At 66.5% G+C, this 13,845-nt stretch overlaps 2 protein-coding genes across 2 annotated transcripts; both read right to left on the bottom strand.

The window, feature by feature from the left end:
• Positions 1 to 360: 360 nt before the first annotated feature.
• Positions 361 to 7,921, bottom strand: LOC310918793 (transcription factor CP2-like protein 1). Its single transcript, XM_083877769.1, has 15 exons — positions 7,806 to 7,921; positions 7,438 to 7,589; positions 7,292 to 7,362; positions 4,353 to 4,458; positions 4,182 to 4,288; positions 3,773 to 3,928; positions 3,071 to 3,181; positions 2,894 to 2,982; positions 2,756 to 2,810; positions 2,371 to 2,473; positions 2,196 to 2,286; positions 2,014 to 2,090; positions 743 to 888; positions 575 to 626; positions 361 to 498 (listed from the first exon to the last, which is right to left on the bottom strand). The coding sequence occupies exons 1-15, from the start codon at positions 7,886 to 7,888 to the stop codon at positions 467 to 469; spliced, it is 1,431 nt and encodes a 476-aa protein (XP_083733895.1). The 5' UTR covers positions 7,889 to 7,921; the 3' UTR covers positions 361 to 466.
• Positions 7,922 to 8,796: 875 nt separating this feature from the next.
• Positions 8,797 to 12,922, bottom strand: RPL19 (ribosomal protein L19). Its single transcript, XM_083877407.1, has 6 exons — positions 12,857 to 12,922; positions 11,808 to 11,914; positions 10,807 to 10,929; positions 10,147 to 10,267; positions 9,434 to 9,544; positions 8,797 to 8,987 (listed from the first exon to the last, which is right to left on the bottom strand). The coding sequence occupies exons 1-6, from the start codon at positions 12,859 to 12,861 to the stop codon at positions 8,864 to 8,866; spliced, it is 591 nt and encodes a 196-aa protein (XP_083733533.1). The 5' UTR covers positions 12,862 to 12,922; the 3' UTR covers positions 8,797 to 8,863.
• Between the last annotated feature and the right edge of the window lie 923 nt (positions 12,923 to 13,845).

Genomic DNA, 13,845 nt, shown 5'->3' on the forward strand with positions numbered 1-13,845 from the left:
GTCATGTCCTGCTGGGGCAGGGATGGATGGATGGATGGATGGATGGATGGATGGATGGATGGATGGATGGATGGATGGATGGAGGGATGGATGGAGGGATGGATGGATGGATGGAGGGATGGATGGAGGGATGGATGGATGGATGGATGGATGGATGGAGGGATGGATGGATGGATGGATGGATGGATGGATGGATGGATGGATGGATGGAGGGATGGATGGATGGATGGATGGAGGGATGGATGGAGGGATGGATGGAGGGATGGATGGAGGGATGGATGAGGGATGGATGGATGGATGGATGGAGGGATGGATGGATGGATGGATGGATGGAGGGATGGATGGATGGATGGAGGGATGGATGGATGGATGGATGGAGGGATGGATGGACGGATGGGGGGCTCCTCTCCGTGTCCCCGCACGGCTCTGGCTCCAGCGATGTCCCCTCCCCGCTCGGGCCCGGCTCCTACCGCAGCAGCAGCTGGAGGCCGTCGGGGGCTGTGCGGGGCCGGGGCTCAGCCAGGGACACCGACTGTCCCCTCCCGGCCCAGCCCAGCCCCCCCGCCCCCGGTACCTTTGCCGATCGTCACCACGAAACTCGTCTCGTCCTGGAGGTTCCTGATCATCTGCGGGGCAGAGCGGGGGGGAGTTCAGGGGGGCTGAACCCCCGTCCTGCCCCAGCACTGGGGACCCCCAGGGGTCTGTCCCTCCCCTCCCCGGGTTGTCCCCGTGTCCCCCTCACCGCGTCACTGACGAGGACCTGGATGCCGCCGGGGCCCTGCCGGGAGAGGCGCAGGATCTGCCCCGGGGGCAGCGCCAGCAGCTCGGCCAGCTTCCCCCGGAGCTCCGGCACAGAGAGCTGCTCCAGGGACAGCTCCTGGTACAGCCCTGGGGGGAGAGCGGGGGTGGGGTGGGATCCAGGGGATGGGATGGGATGGGACAGGGCTGTGAGTGCCCACCCTCCATCCCTGCTCTGCACCTGCACACCTGAGCCCCTCCCCACACCTGAGCCCCTCCCCACACCTGAGCCCCTCCCCGCACACCTGAGCCCCTCCTCACACACACCTGAGCCCCTCCTCACACACACCTGAGCCCCTCCTCACACACCTGAGCCCCTCCTCACACACCTGAGCCCCTCCTCACACACCTGAGCCCCCTTTCCTCACACACCTGAGCCCCTCCCCGCACACCTGAGCCCCTCCTCACACACCTGAGCCCCTCCCCGCACACCTGAGCCCCTCCTCACACACACCTGAGCCCCTCCTCACACACACCTGAGCCCCTCCTCACACACCTGAGCCCCTCTCCTCATACACCTGAGCCCCTCCTCACACACACCTGAGCCCCTCCTCACACACCTGAGCCCCTCTCCTCATACACCTGAGCCCCTCCTCACACACACCTGAGCCCCTCCTCACACACACCTGAGCCCCTCCTCACACACACCTGAGCCCCTCCCCTCACACCTGAGCCCCCTCCTCACACACCTGAGCCCCCTCCTCACACACACCTGAGCCCCTCCCTGCACACCTGAGCCCCCTCCTCACACACCTGAGCCCCCTCCTCACACACACCTGAGCCCCTCCTCACACACACCTGAGCCCCTCCCCTCACACCTGAGCCCCCTCCTCACACACCTGAGCCCCCTCCTCACACACACCTGAGCCCCTCCTCACACACCTGAGCCCCTCCTCACACACCTGAACCCCTCTCCTCACACCTGAGCCCCTCCTCACACCTGAGCCCCCCACACACACCTGAGCCCCTCCCCACACACCTGAGCCCCTCCTCACACCTGAGCCCCTCCTCACACACCTGAGCCCCTCCCCACACACCTGAGCCCCTCCTCACACACACCTGAGCCCCACACACACACCTGAGCCCCTCCTCACACACCTGAGCCCCTCCCCACACACCTGAGCCCCTCCTCACACACACCTGAGCCCCCCCACACACCTGAGCCCCTCCTCTCACACACCTGAGCCCCCCCACACACCTGAGCCCCCTCCTCACCTGGCCCCACCTCCTGGGCTCCCTCAGCCCCGCGGGGCTCCCGCGCCACGTACAGGGTGAGCCGGGGCCGGGGGCACCTGGGGGGGCAGAGAAGGGTCTGCGGGGGGGCTCAGGATCCTCCCGGACCCCACAGAACCTTCCGGGGCTCCCCAAAAGCAGCCCCCGGGGGGCGGGGGCCTCACCTGCCGGCCAGGGCGTGGCACAGGCGGATCCCGTCCGGGGCCCCGCAGATCTGGATCAGGTCCCTGCGGGAGAGTTTCAGCAGATCCGCCCCTGCGGACGGGGGGGGGGCTCAGGGGGCGGCGGGAGGGGGGTCCCGGCTCTGCCCCCCCGGCCCGGCCCAGCCCAGGCTCTCACCGGTGAAGTTGGAGAAGACGCGGGCGCAGGAGGAGAAGCGGCGCCGGAGGAGCCACTGCTGAGTCTCCAGGGGGGATGCGCTGGGGCTCAGCGCCTGGGGGGGCTCAGGGGGGCTCAGGGGGCTCAGGGGGCACAGGGGGGCTCAGGGGGGACTCTGGGGGGACTCTGGGGGGCTCAGGGGGCACAGAACATCCCCCCAGCCCCTCCTGGGGGGCTCAGGGGGGGCTCAGGGGGCTCTGGGGGGCTCAGGGGGCACAGAACATCCCCCCAGCCCCTCCTGGGGGGCTCAGGGGGGGCTCAGGGGGCTCTAGGGGGCTCAGGTGGCACAGAACATCCCCCCAGCCCCTCCTGGGGGGCTCAGGGGCCGCACTGGTCGCTCCCTCACCTCGGTGGGACTCTCCGGGGGTCCCTCGGTGTCGCAGGGCGGGGACACACAAACCCTGCGGGACGGGACGGGACGGGCTGGGATGAGCGGGGGGCACCGGGCAGGGGGGAAAGGGGGGGTCCGGGGGTCCCCGCTCACCTCTCGGGGCTGAGCAGTTTGAAGGGCAGCGGGGACGGCAGGCCCGGGGGGCTCTGGGGGGCGCCCAGCGCGTCCGGCCTTGGCGGGCACTGGGGAGGGAGGGAGGGATGGGGAGGTGGGTGAGGGGTCCTGGGGGGTCCCGGGGGGCCCTGGGGGGCTCTGGGGGCCGGGCCCCACCTCGGCCAGCACGGTGCTCTCGTAGGCCGGCTGGAATTTCTCCCGCTCCGCCGCCGGCTGCTTCTCCACCTTCTCCCGGTCCGTCCTCTGCTTCCTGTCCGCCCCTTTGGGCTGGGCCGGGGGTGAGGGCGGCCCGGGACCCCCCGGGATCACCGGGACCCTCTGGGACCGCCCGGGATCCCCCGAGATCACCGGGACCCTCTGGGACCGCCCGGGATCCCCCGAGATCACCGGGACCCTCTGGGACCGCTCGGGACTGCCCGGGATCACCCGGGACCCCCCGGGATCACCGGGACCCCCCAAAACCACCTGGAGCCTTGGGGGGCCCAGACCCCGCCGTGCACCCACCCCCGGCACCGCCCAGAGCTGCATCTCCCAGTACCGGGGGGACACTGGGAGCACTGGGGACACTGGGGACTGAGGGCACTGGTCACAGTGGGAGCACTGGTCACAACTGGGGACACTGGGGGTACTGGTCACACTGAGGGCACTGGTCATACTGGGAGCACTGGGGGCACTGGGGGCACTGGTCACAACTGGGGACACTGGGAGCACTGGTCACACCAGGAGGGCACTGGTCACACTGGGGAGCACTGGTGACAATGGTCACACTGGTCACACTGGGGAGCACTGGTCACACTGGTCACACTGGGGGGGCACTGGTGACACCGGTGACACTGGTTCCCCCCCTCCCCACGATACCTTGAAGACCTTGACGAGGCAACTGGCCGAGTGCAGGTGCTCGGGGGGGTCCCCCCTGCCCCCCAAAGGCCCGAAGGTGTCGATCTGGATGCGGAAGGGAACCCCCTTCTCCCCCCCGTTCTTCCTCAGCGTGAACTCCGTGCTGATGCAGTGAACCTGAGGGGGGGGGGGGGGGGGCAGTGGGGCGCTGTGACCCCCCAGAGCCCCCCAGAGCCCCTCAGAACCCCCCATAGACCCCCCAGAACCCCCCCGAGCCCCCCAAAGCCCCCTGAGCCCCCCAAAGCCTCCCAGAACCCCTCCAAGCCCCCCAGAACCCCCCCCCCTGAGCCCCCCAGGACCCCCCCCCAAAGCCCCCCAAAGCCCCCCGAGCCCCTCAAAGCCCCCTGAGCCCCCCAGGCCCGGCTCCCACCTGCACAAACACGGAGGTGCGCCTGGAGGGGTCCCAGAGGAATTCCACCGTGTTGAGCAGCGTGGGGTGGATTTGGGGCTCCAGGATCCCCACCGAGAGCGGGATGTCTGCGGGAGGGGGGTCAGCACGGCCCCCGCAGCCCCCCCTGTGCCCCCCGGGCCCGGCACTCACCGATGTCCAGGATTCGGTCCCCGGGGCGGCTCCAGCGCCAGCCCTCGAGCTGCTGCTGCTCCGAGAACTGGAGCCGCCGGTCGTGGAAAACCACCCGGACCGCGCTCTGGACGGGACAGGGGGCAGGGGCAGGGGCAGAGGCAGGGGCAGGGGCAGGGGCAGGGGCAGGGGCAGGGGCAGGGACAGGGGCAGGGGCAGGGGCAGGGGGCAGGGGCAGGGGCAGGGGCAGGGGCAGGGACAGGGGCAGGGGCAGGGGCAGGGGCAGGGGCAGGGGCAGGGACAGGGGCAGGGGGCAGGGGCAGGGGCAGGGGGCAGGGGGCAGGGGCAGGGGGCAGGGGCAGGGGGCAGGGGCAGGGGCAGGGACAGGGGCAGGGGCAGGGGGCAGGGGCAGGGGCAGGGGCAGGGGCAGGGGGCAGGGGCAGGGGGCAGGGGGCAGGGGCAGGGGGCAGGGGCAGGGGCAGGGGGCAGGGGGCAGGGGCAGGGGGCAGGGGCAGGGGGCAGGGGCAGGGGCAGGGACAGGGGCAGGGGCAGGGACAGGGGCAGGGACAGGGGGCAGGGGCAGGGGGCAGGGGCAGGGGCAGGGGGCAGGGGCAGGGACAGGGGCAGGGGCAGGGACAGGGGCAGGGACAGGGGGCAGGGGCAGGGGCAGGGGGCAGGGGGCAGGGGCAGGGGGCAGGGGCAGGGGCAGGGGCAGGGGCAGGGGCAGGGGGCAGGGGCAGGGGGCAGGGGCAGGGGCAGGGGCAGGGACAGGGGCAGGGGCAGGGGCAGGGGGCAGGGGCAGGGGGCAGGGGCAGGGGCAGGGGCAGGGCAGCCAGGCCGAGCCACGGCCACCGACAGGGCTGGACACGCGGCCACGGCCCGCCGGACACCGGGCTGGGCTGGGGCTGGACTGGGTTTGGGCTGGGACTGGACTGGGGCTGAGATGGGACTAGACTGGGGCAGAACCGGGGCTAGGTTGGATTTGAACTGGGGCATAACTGGGGCTGAGATGGGGCTGGACTGTGGTGAAACTGGGACTGGACTGGGACAGAATCAGGGCTAGACTGGATTTGGACTGGAGCAGAGCTTGGATTGGACTGGGGCAGAACTGGGGCTGAGATGGAGCTGAAATGAGGCTGATCTGGGGCAGAACTGGGGCAGGACTGGGGCTGAGATGGGGCTAGACTGTGACAAAACTGGGGCTGGACTGGGGTAGAACTGGGCAGAACTGGGGATGAAATGAGGCTGAACTGGGGCTGCTGCACTGGGGAAAACTGAGGCTGAGATGGGACAGGACTGTGGCAAAATTTGAGCTGGACTGGAGCAGAACTGGGGCACAACTGAGGCTGAGATGGGGCTGGGCTGGAGCAAAACTGGGACTGGACTGAGGCAGAACCAGGGCTAGACCGGATTTGGACTGGGGCAGAGCTTGGATTCGGCTGGGGCAGAACTGGGGCTGAGATGGGACTGCACTGGGGCAAAATTTGGGCTAGACTGGATTTGGATTGGGGCAGAACTAGGATTGGACTGGGGCAAAACTGAGGCCGAGATGGGGCTAGACTGTGACAAAACTGGGACTGGACTGGGGTAAAATTTGGGCTGGACTGGGGCAGGACTGGGGCTGAGATGGGGCTGAAATGAGGCTGAACTGGGGCTGCACTGGAGCAAAACTGAGGCTGAGATGGGGCTGGACTGTGTCTAAATTTGGGCCGGACTGTGACAAAACTGGGGCTGGACTGGGGCAGAACTGGGACTGGACTGGATTTGGACTGGGACAGAACTGGGACTGGACTGGGGCAGAACTGGGGCTAGACCGGATTTGGACTGGGGCAGAGCTTGGATTCGGCTGGGGCAGAACTGAGGCTGAGATGAGACTGGACTGAGGCAAAATTTGGGCTGGACTGGGGCAAAACTGGGGCTAGACTGGATTTCAACTGGGGCTGAGATGGGGTTGGACTGTGACAAAACTGGGGCTGCACTGGGGCAAAATTGGGGCTGGACTGGAGCAGAACTGGGGCTAGACTGGATTTGGACTGGGACAGAACTAGGATTGGACTGGGGAAAACTGAAGCTGAGATGGGACTGGACTGTGGTGAAACTGGGACTGGAGTGGGGCAGAACTGGGGCTAGACTGGATTTGGACTGAGGCAGAGATGGGGCTGAACTGGGGCTGCACTGGGGAAAACTGAGGCTGAGATGAGACTTGGCTGGGGCAAAACTGGGACTGGACTGGGGCAGAACTGGGGCTAGACTGGGTTTGGACTGGGGCAGAACTGGGGCTGAAATGAGGCTGAACTGGGGCTGCACTGGAGCAAAACTGGGGCTGAGATGGGGCTGGACTGTGGTGAAACAGACTGGACTGGGGCAGAGCCAGGGCTGGACTGGATTTGAACTGGGGCAGAGCTTGGACTGGGCTGGGGCAGAAGAGGCTGAGATGGGACTGGACTGTGACAAGACTGGGACTGTACTGGGGCAGAACTGGGGCTAGACTGGGTTTGGACTGGGGCAGAACTGGGGCTGAAATGAGGCTGAACTGGGGCTGCACTGGGGCAGAACTGGGGCTAGACTGGATTTGGACTGGGGCAGAACTATGATAGGGCTGGGGCTGGGTTGGATTTGGACTGGGCAAAGCTTGGACTGGACTGGGGCAGAACTGGGGCTGAGATGGAGCTGGAATGAGGCTGAACTGGTGCAAAACTGAGGCTGAGATGAGACTGGACTGGGGCAAAGCTGAGGCTGGACTGGATTTGAACTGGGGCATAACCGGGGCTGAGATGGGGCTGGACAGGGGCAAAATTTTGGCTGGACTGGGGCAGAACTGGGGCTCAGATGAGACTGAACTGGGGCTCAGATAAAGCTGGACTGGGACAAAACTGTGTCTGGCCGGGACCGAGCCGGGATTTGAGCCCGGAGCTTTGCCCCGCGGTCTCCCCCCACCCCGGGGTCCCCACCCCGCTCACCTTGAGCACCCTGCGGCCCTCGGCGGGGTCCCCCCGGGCCGTCCCCATCATGCGGATCTCATAGGATTGTCCTGGGGAGGGGGCGGGGGCTGAGCCCTGAGCAGGGTCAGGGTGGGGTCTCTCCTCCCCGGAGCCCCCAGACTCACCCTGGTTGAGGTAGGTGAGGGTCTCCTCGTGGTGCCGCACGGCGGGGGAGGTGGGGGCGCACAGCACGTACTGGAAGGCGGGGACGGGCGGCTGCGAGGGGGAGATTCCGCTGGGCTCCTCCTGCTTCAGGTAGGGCAGGACCGGGGGGTCCCTGCGGGAAAACACCCCCCGGGGAGGGTGGGCGCTGGGCCGTGCCTCAGTTTCCCCGAGCCCCCGGGGAGGGTGGGCGCTGGGCCGTGCCTCAGTTTCCCCGAGCCCCCGGGGAGGGTGGGCGCTGGGCCGTGCCTCAGTTTCCCCGAGCCCCCGGGGAGGGTGGGCGCTGGGCCGTGCCTCAGTTTCCCCGAGCCCCCGGGGAGGGTGGGCGTACCTGAGCCCCCCGGGGCCGGGCAGGGGGTACATGTCCCCAGGGCCGGACCAGCAGTGCTCGGGCGGGCCGTGCCAGAAGAGCATGGTGGGGACAGCCGGGGACACCCCGCGGGCAGAGGGGACAGCGGAGAGGGGACAGGGGGTGGCCCCACCCCCCTTTATGGGCAGGGGAGGGGGATGGGAGCGGGGCCGGGCCCAGTCGGGTCCAGTGCAGGGTGTTGACAGTAAACACCGGGAGGGAGGGGCGGCGTTTGTTGCCACCACAACGGGGGGACACCCCTGGGGGCTGCCCCTGTCCCTTTGTCCCAGCCAAGACTCCCCTTGTGTGTCCTGTCACCACCGCTGTTTTAACCATTTAATTTCTGCCAGATTTGGCTCATTTTGGGCAGGAAATGGGTGTTCGCAGGGCCCCCCTGGGGTAAAGGTGGGTGGGGGCTGTGTCTCCTCCTTGGAGATTGTCAGATTTGGGGAGGGGTCTCTGGGTGCTGTCCCCCCTCACGGTGACACTGGGACAGGACACAGGGGATGTCACATAAGGGTGGGGGTCACCCACCCACCCCAGGGGTCCCATCTCTGTCATGAGGTGGGGGGCCCCTCCCCAGCCCATTAAACCCCCCCAGGTGGGCTCGGGGGAAGGGCAGAGCTCAGGCCAGGCCGTGTCTGTCTGTCCATCTGTCCAGACATTCCCACTGCAGGATGGGGCTGCCAAGGAGCTGCTGGAGGAGTTTGGGGTGTCCTGGAGCAATCTGGGGGTTCTGGACCCAGCCCTGGGGGGTCCCTGGTGTGAGCTCCAGCCCCTCCCAGCCCTGGGTCCTCCCCCTCTGGGGGTGCTGCGCCCCCCAAACCTCCCCCAGACCTTCAGCTCCCCCCTGAACCTTTGGGGAGGGGTCAGGGGGTCCCTGTCAGAGTCTGGGAACTCGGGGCCCCAAATAGGGATTCTCAGGGATTTTCCAGCCATTCCCTGTTCCCCACTGCAGACACGGAGCCTCGGGAAGAGTCCGGGATGTTTTATTGGGTGCCTGGGGATGGAGAAGGCTCGGTGCAGGGCACAGCCCGTGGTCACTTCTTGGCCTCCTCCTCCTTGGAGAGGGTTTTGATGATCTCCTCCTTCTTGGCCTGCAGCCGCTCCTCGCGGCGTTTCCGCGCCTCCTTGGTCTTGGAGCGCCGCGCCTCCGCCTGGTCCCTGCGGGGTGGGGGCTGTCAGGGGGGCTGGGACAGCCCCACCCTGCCCTGACACTGTCCCCACTGTCCCCAGTGTCCCCAGTGTCCCCGAGGCCCTGCTCACATCCCCCATGACCCCACCGGATCCCGGGGTTTTCCCACCCGGAGCAGTTCTGGGGTCACCTGTCTCCGCCCAGAGTGAACAGATTCAGCTTTTTCCCCTCAAAGACACAGTGGGATTTTGCAATCCTTCCCCTCCCCAGTCAATCATTCACCATCATTCTGGATCAGGGATTTCCCCGTTCCCACTTCTCTCTGAGCACCAAAACCCCACCAGGACCCCACACTGCTCTGCTCCCACAGCCAGCCCTGCCCAGTTTGGGATTGAATCCTGCCAGAACCCCCCCGGAATGCCCCACAGGGGGGAATATTCCTGCTAATCCCCCTCCTGTCTGCAGCAGGACTCACGCCAGCAGCTTCTTGCGGGCCTTGTCTGCCTTCAGCTTGTGGATGTGCTCCATCAGGATCCGCTTGTTCTTGAACACGTTCCCCTTGACCTTCAGGTACAGGCTGTGGTACCTGCGGGGCACAGAGGGGTGGGACATCAATCCCTGCCTGGACCCTGCATGCCCTGGGCTGGGAATGGCCAGGATTGACCAGGGAGGGCTGGGGATGGCCACGGGAGCACTGGAAATGGCTCAGGGAGAGCTGGGAATGGCCAAAGGAGAGCTTGGAATGGCCCAGGCAGGCTCAGGCAGGGCTGGGAATGGCACAGGATTGCCCAGAGAGGGCTGGGAATGGCTCAGGGAGGGCTGGGAATGGCTCAGGATTACCCAGGGAAGGCTGGGAATGGCTCAGGGAGGGCTGGGAATGGCCCAGGACTGCCCAGGGAGGGCTGGGAATGGCTCAGGGAGGGCTGGGATTACCCAGGGAAGGCTGGGAATGGCCAAGGGAGCACTGGGAATGACTCAGGGAGAGCTGGGAATGGCCCAGGCAGGGCTGGGAATGGCCCAGGCAGGGCCCAGGAATGGCTGGGAACGGCCCAGGCAGGGCCCAGGAATGGCTGGGAACAGCCCCAGAGTGCCCAGGCAGGGCTGGGAATGGCTCAGGGAGGGCTGGGAATGGCCCAGCAGTGCCCAGGCAGGCTGTAACTCCAGGCTCTGAAGGGGCACTGGGCTCACATGTGGCGGTCGATCTTCTTGGACTCGCGGTAGCGCCGCAGGAGCCGCCGCAGGATCCGCATGCGCCGCATCCAGGTGACCTTCTCGGGCATGCGGGCGTTGGCCGTGCCCTTCCTCTTGCCTGGAGGGGGAACGGGGTGAGGACGAGCCCAAATCCCACCAGCTAAACCCCACACCCACCCCAAAGCCCTCCAGCCTCCTCTCCACGAGCACTGACACAACCCAGCGGTTTCCTGTCGCTGCCCCAAGCTCAGGGGGACGAAAAGGAGACTCAAGAGTGACCTTATCACTCTCTACAACCTCCTGAAGAGGAATTGCAGACAGCTGAGGGTTGGTCTCTTTCTCCAGGTAGCAACTGAGAGAAGGAGAGGACACATTCTTAAGTTGTGTCAAGGGAAATATAGGTTGGATATTAGAAGTTTTTCACAGAAGGAGTGATTAAATACTGGAATAGACTGCCTGGGGAGGTGGTGGAGTCACCATCCCTGGATGTGGCACTGGGTGCCATGATCTAATTGAAGTATTAAGGCTGGGGTGGACTCGATGATCTCAAAGCTCTCTTCCAGCCCACACATCCTGTGATTCCCCAGGGTGAGGGAGCAGCAGGGGCTGTGGGAGATGAGGAATCTCCCCCGTTCCCAGCAGGATTTCAGCCCTCACCGATGCCCATGTGGCGGCCCTTGCGCCGGGCCAGCGTGTTCTTCCTGCAGCGGGCGCGGGAGTGAACCGTCACCGGCTTGCGGATGATCAGCCCATCCTTGATCAGCTTCCGGATCTGCTGCCCTGAAAGGGGCACGGAACGTCTTCTGGGACTGCCAGCAACATCCCCTGGGACTGCCACCACTCCCCCTGGCACTGCCATCGTCTCCCCTGGCACTGCCACCACCTCCCCCGGCACTGCCACCACCCCCCTGGCACTGCCACTGCCCCCCTGGCACTGCCACCACCTCCCCCGGCACTGCCACCACCTCCCCCGGCACTGCCACCACCTCCCCCGGCACTGCCACCACCCCCCTGGCACTGCCACCACCTCCCCCGGCACTGCCACCACCTCCCCCGGCACTGCCACCACCCCCCCAGCACTGCCACCACCCCCCCTGGCACTGACACCACCTCTCCTGGCACTGCCACCCCCTCCCCCGGCACTGCCACCACCCCCCTGGCACTGCCACCACCCCCCCTGGCACTGCCACCACCACCCCTGGCACTGCCACCACCTCCCCCGGCACTGCCACCACCCCCCCAGCACTGCCACCCCCTCCCCTGGCACCTCCAGCCCAGCAGTGACCCCAGCCCTGCCCCCCTCAGAGCCCTGATTCCCGTCCTGTCCCTCCCACAAACCCTCCAGTGATCCCAAATTCCCTCACTGGTTATCTCAGAGCACAGCACCAGGGCACCTCAAACCCCAAAAATCTCACTTTAAACTGCAAAGAAGTTGCTCAAGGGGCTGAATTTTTACCTAAGCCAAGGGCTGCACCGCACGTGGCTTTGGGAGATTTTTACCAGACTCAATGATTTTATCAATCTGAACCAATTTCACTGTTACTGAACTCCTCAAAACCTCTGCTCTCACATTCTTGCCCCCCAAAACCTCTGATCTCACATTCCTGCCCCCCAAACGCCCTGTTCCCCCTCCCCGCCCCGCAGAGCCCCTCACGCACGGGAGTTGGCGTTGGCGATCTCATTGGTCTCGTTGGGATCCAGCCACACCTTCTTCTTCCCGCAGCGCAGGACGCTGGAGGCCAGCCTCTTCTGCAGCCGGAGCATACTGCCACAGGGAGGGATCAGCACGGGTCAGAGGGGGCTGCGCCCACCGCGGGGACCCCACGGCCCCCTCAGCTCTCCCCGGGACCCTGCAGTGCCCTGGGGGGCTGTGTCACCCTCCTCGGGGGACTGTGTCACCCTCCTCGGGGGATTAAACCGCCTTTAGGGACCATCACCGGCCCCTGAGGGAGCCCCGTCAGCCAGTTCAGGGACCTTCAGCAGCCTCTGGGACCCCTCAGGGACCCTCATCCCTCTCTAAGGGACCCTCACCCCCCTCAGGGACTCCTCCCCCCCGGCCCCTCAGGGACACTCATCTGCCTCTCAGGGACCCTCACCCCTTTAAGGGACCCTCATCCCCCTCAATCCTCTCAACTCCTCAGAGACCCTCATCCCCCTCAGGGACTCCTCCCCCCGGCCCCTAAGGGACCCTCACCCCCCACTAAGGGACTCCTCCCTCCCTCAGGGACCCTCACCTCCCTCTCAGGGACCCTCACCCCCCTCAGAAAAACCTCACCGCCCTCAGGGACCCTCACTCCCCCTAAAGGACCCTCACCCCCCTCAGGGACCATCATCCCCCTCTCAGGGACCCTCACCCCCCTCAGGGACTCCTCCCCCCGGCCCCTCAGGTCCCCGGCCTGAGCTCCCCGGACACCTCGAGCAGCCTCAAGGGGCTCATCCGAGCAGCACACGGCCCCAGACCAGGGAGCCCGCCCCGCCCGGCGCTCCCGGGCCCCGCTCTCGCCCCCCGGCCCCTCAGCGCGCCCATCCGCCATTTTCCCGCCAGGCCTCAGGAGGCCGCGGCCGCCTCACAGCGCCCGGGGCAGCCAGGCGGCACAGCCCGGACACTTCCCCGGTTCTAAGAACGCTTCCCCGGTCTCCTGCAGCCCTCCCCGGTGCCTCCCGAGCCCCGTTATCCCCAGGAGAGCGGGCACGGCCCCGCTCGCACCTCATGGCGGCGGCGGCGCCGGGACCGGAGAGACGCAACAGCGGCGCTGGCCCCGCCCCGCGCCCGCGGCACGTACCACCCCGGCCTCCCCCCCGCGCCCGTCCCCGCCGCCTCCGCGCTGCCCGAAACGCGCTAAAGGAGCAGCCGCGATGAAATCATGAGTGGAAGCTCAGCTAAAGGACACGCGTGGAGCAGAGACTCGCGCGGGAAGAGTGGGAGGGACGTGGGTCCTGCCCGGCTCCCCCTCCGGCGGTAGTGGGGTGGTACAGTCCGCGCGTGCGTGGCGGGAAGGGCTGGGCGGGGGCTGCGCATGCGCGGTGGGGAGGGGAGAGAGGCACGTGGAGAGGGACTGGGATGGACTGGGATAAAGTGGGGTGGACTGGGATGGAGTGAGAGTACTGGGAGCACTGGGATGGGTTGGGATGGACTGGGAGCACTGGGAAGGATTGAGAGCACTGGGATAGACCAGGATGTATTGGGATGGACTGGGAACACTGGGACGGACTGGGAGCACTGGGATGCACTGGGAGCAGTGGCATGGAGTGGGATAAACTGGGATGGACTAAGCACTGGGATGGACTGGGATAAACTGGGAGCATTGGGATGGACCAGGATGGATTGGGATGGACTGGGAGCACTGGGATAAACTGGGAGCACTGGGATGGACCAGGATGGATTGGGATGGGCTGGGAGCACTGGGACAGACTGGGAACACTAGGATAAACTGGGATGGAATTAGGGGATGCTCCCGCCCTGCTGGCACCGTGTCAAGCGCAGGGCTGAGAATTCAGGGCTCATCCCAGCCCTTCCTGGGAGAACTAGACCTGTCCAGAGACCTGTACTGGCCCATACTGGGCGGACTGGCCCTGTGCTGTGCCTGGACTGGTCTATACTGGGAGGACTGGCCCTGTGCTGTGCCTGGACTGGTCTATACTGGGAGGACTGGCCCTGTGCTGTGCCTGGACTGGTCTATACTGGGAGGACTGGCC

This window comes from Zosterops lateralis (assembly GCF_965231275.1).
Source record: "Zosterops lateralis genome assembly, chromosome: 24".
Lineage (NCBI taxonomy): Eukaryota > Metazoa > Chordata > Aves > Passeriformes > Zosteropidae > Zosterops > Zosterops lateralis.

Bases quoted from the DNA above. Each gene is read 5' to 3' on its own strand.
- LOC310918793 (XM_083877769.1), bottom strand. From the start codon at position 7,888: ATGCTCTTCTGGCACGGCCCGCCCGAGCACTGCTGGTCCGGCCCTGGG. The intron at 4,459-7,291 runs GTGAGCGGGGTG...TGTCCCGTCCAG, and splicing joins AGGGCCGCAGGGTGCTCAAG to AGCGCGGTCCGGGTGGTTTT. The intron at 499-574 runs GTACCGGGGGCG...GGCCCCGCACAG, and splicing joins CGTGGTGACGATCGGCAAAG to CCCCCGACGGCCTCCAGCTG.
- RPL19 (XM_083877407.1), bottom strand. The intron at 9,545-10,146 runs GTGAGCCCAGTG...TGTGCCCCGCAG, and splicing joins AAGAAGATCGACCGCCACAT to GTACCACAGCCTGTACCTGA. The intron at 8,988-9,433 runs GTGAGTCCTGCT...CCCACCCCGCAG, and splicing joins GCCCGCAAGAAGCTGCTGGC to GGACCAGGCGGAGGCGCGGC.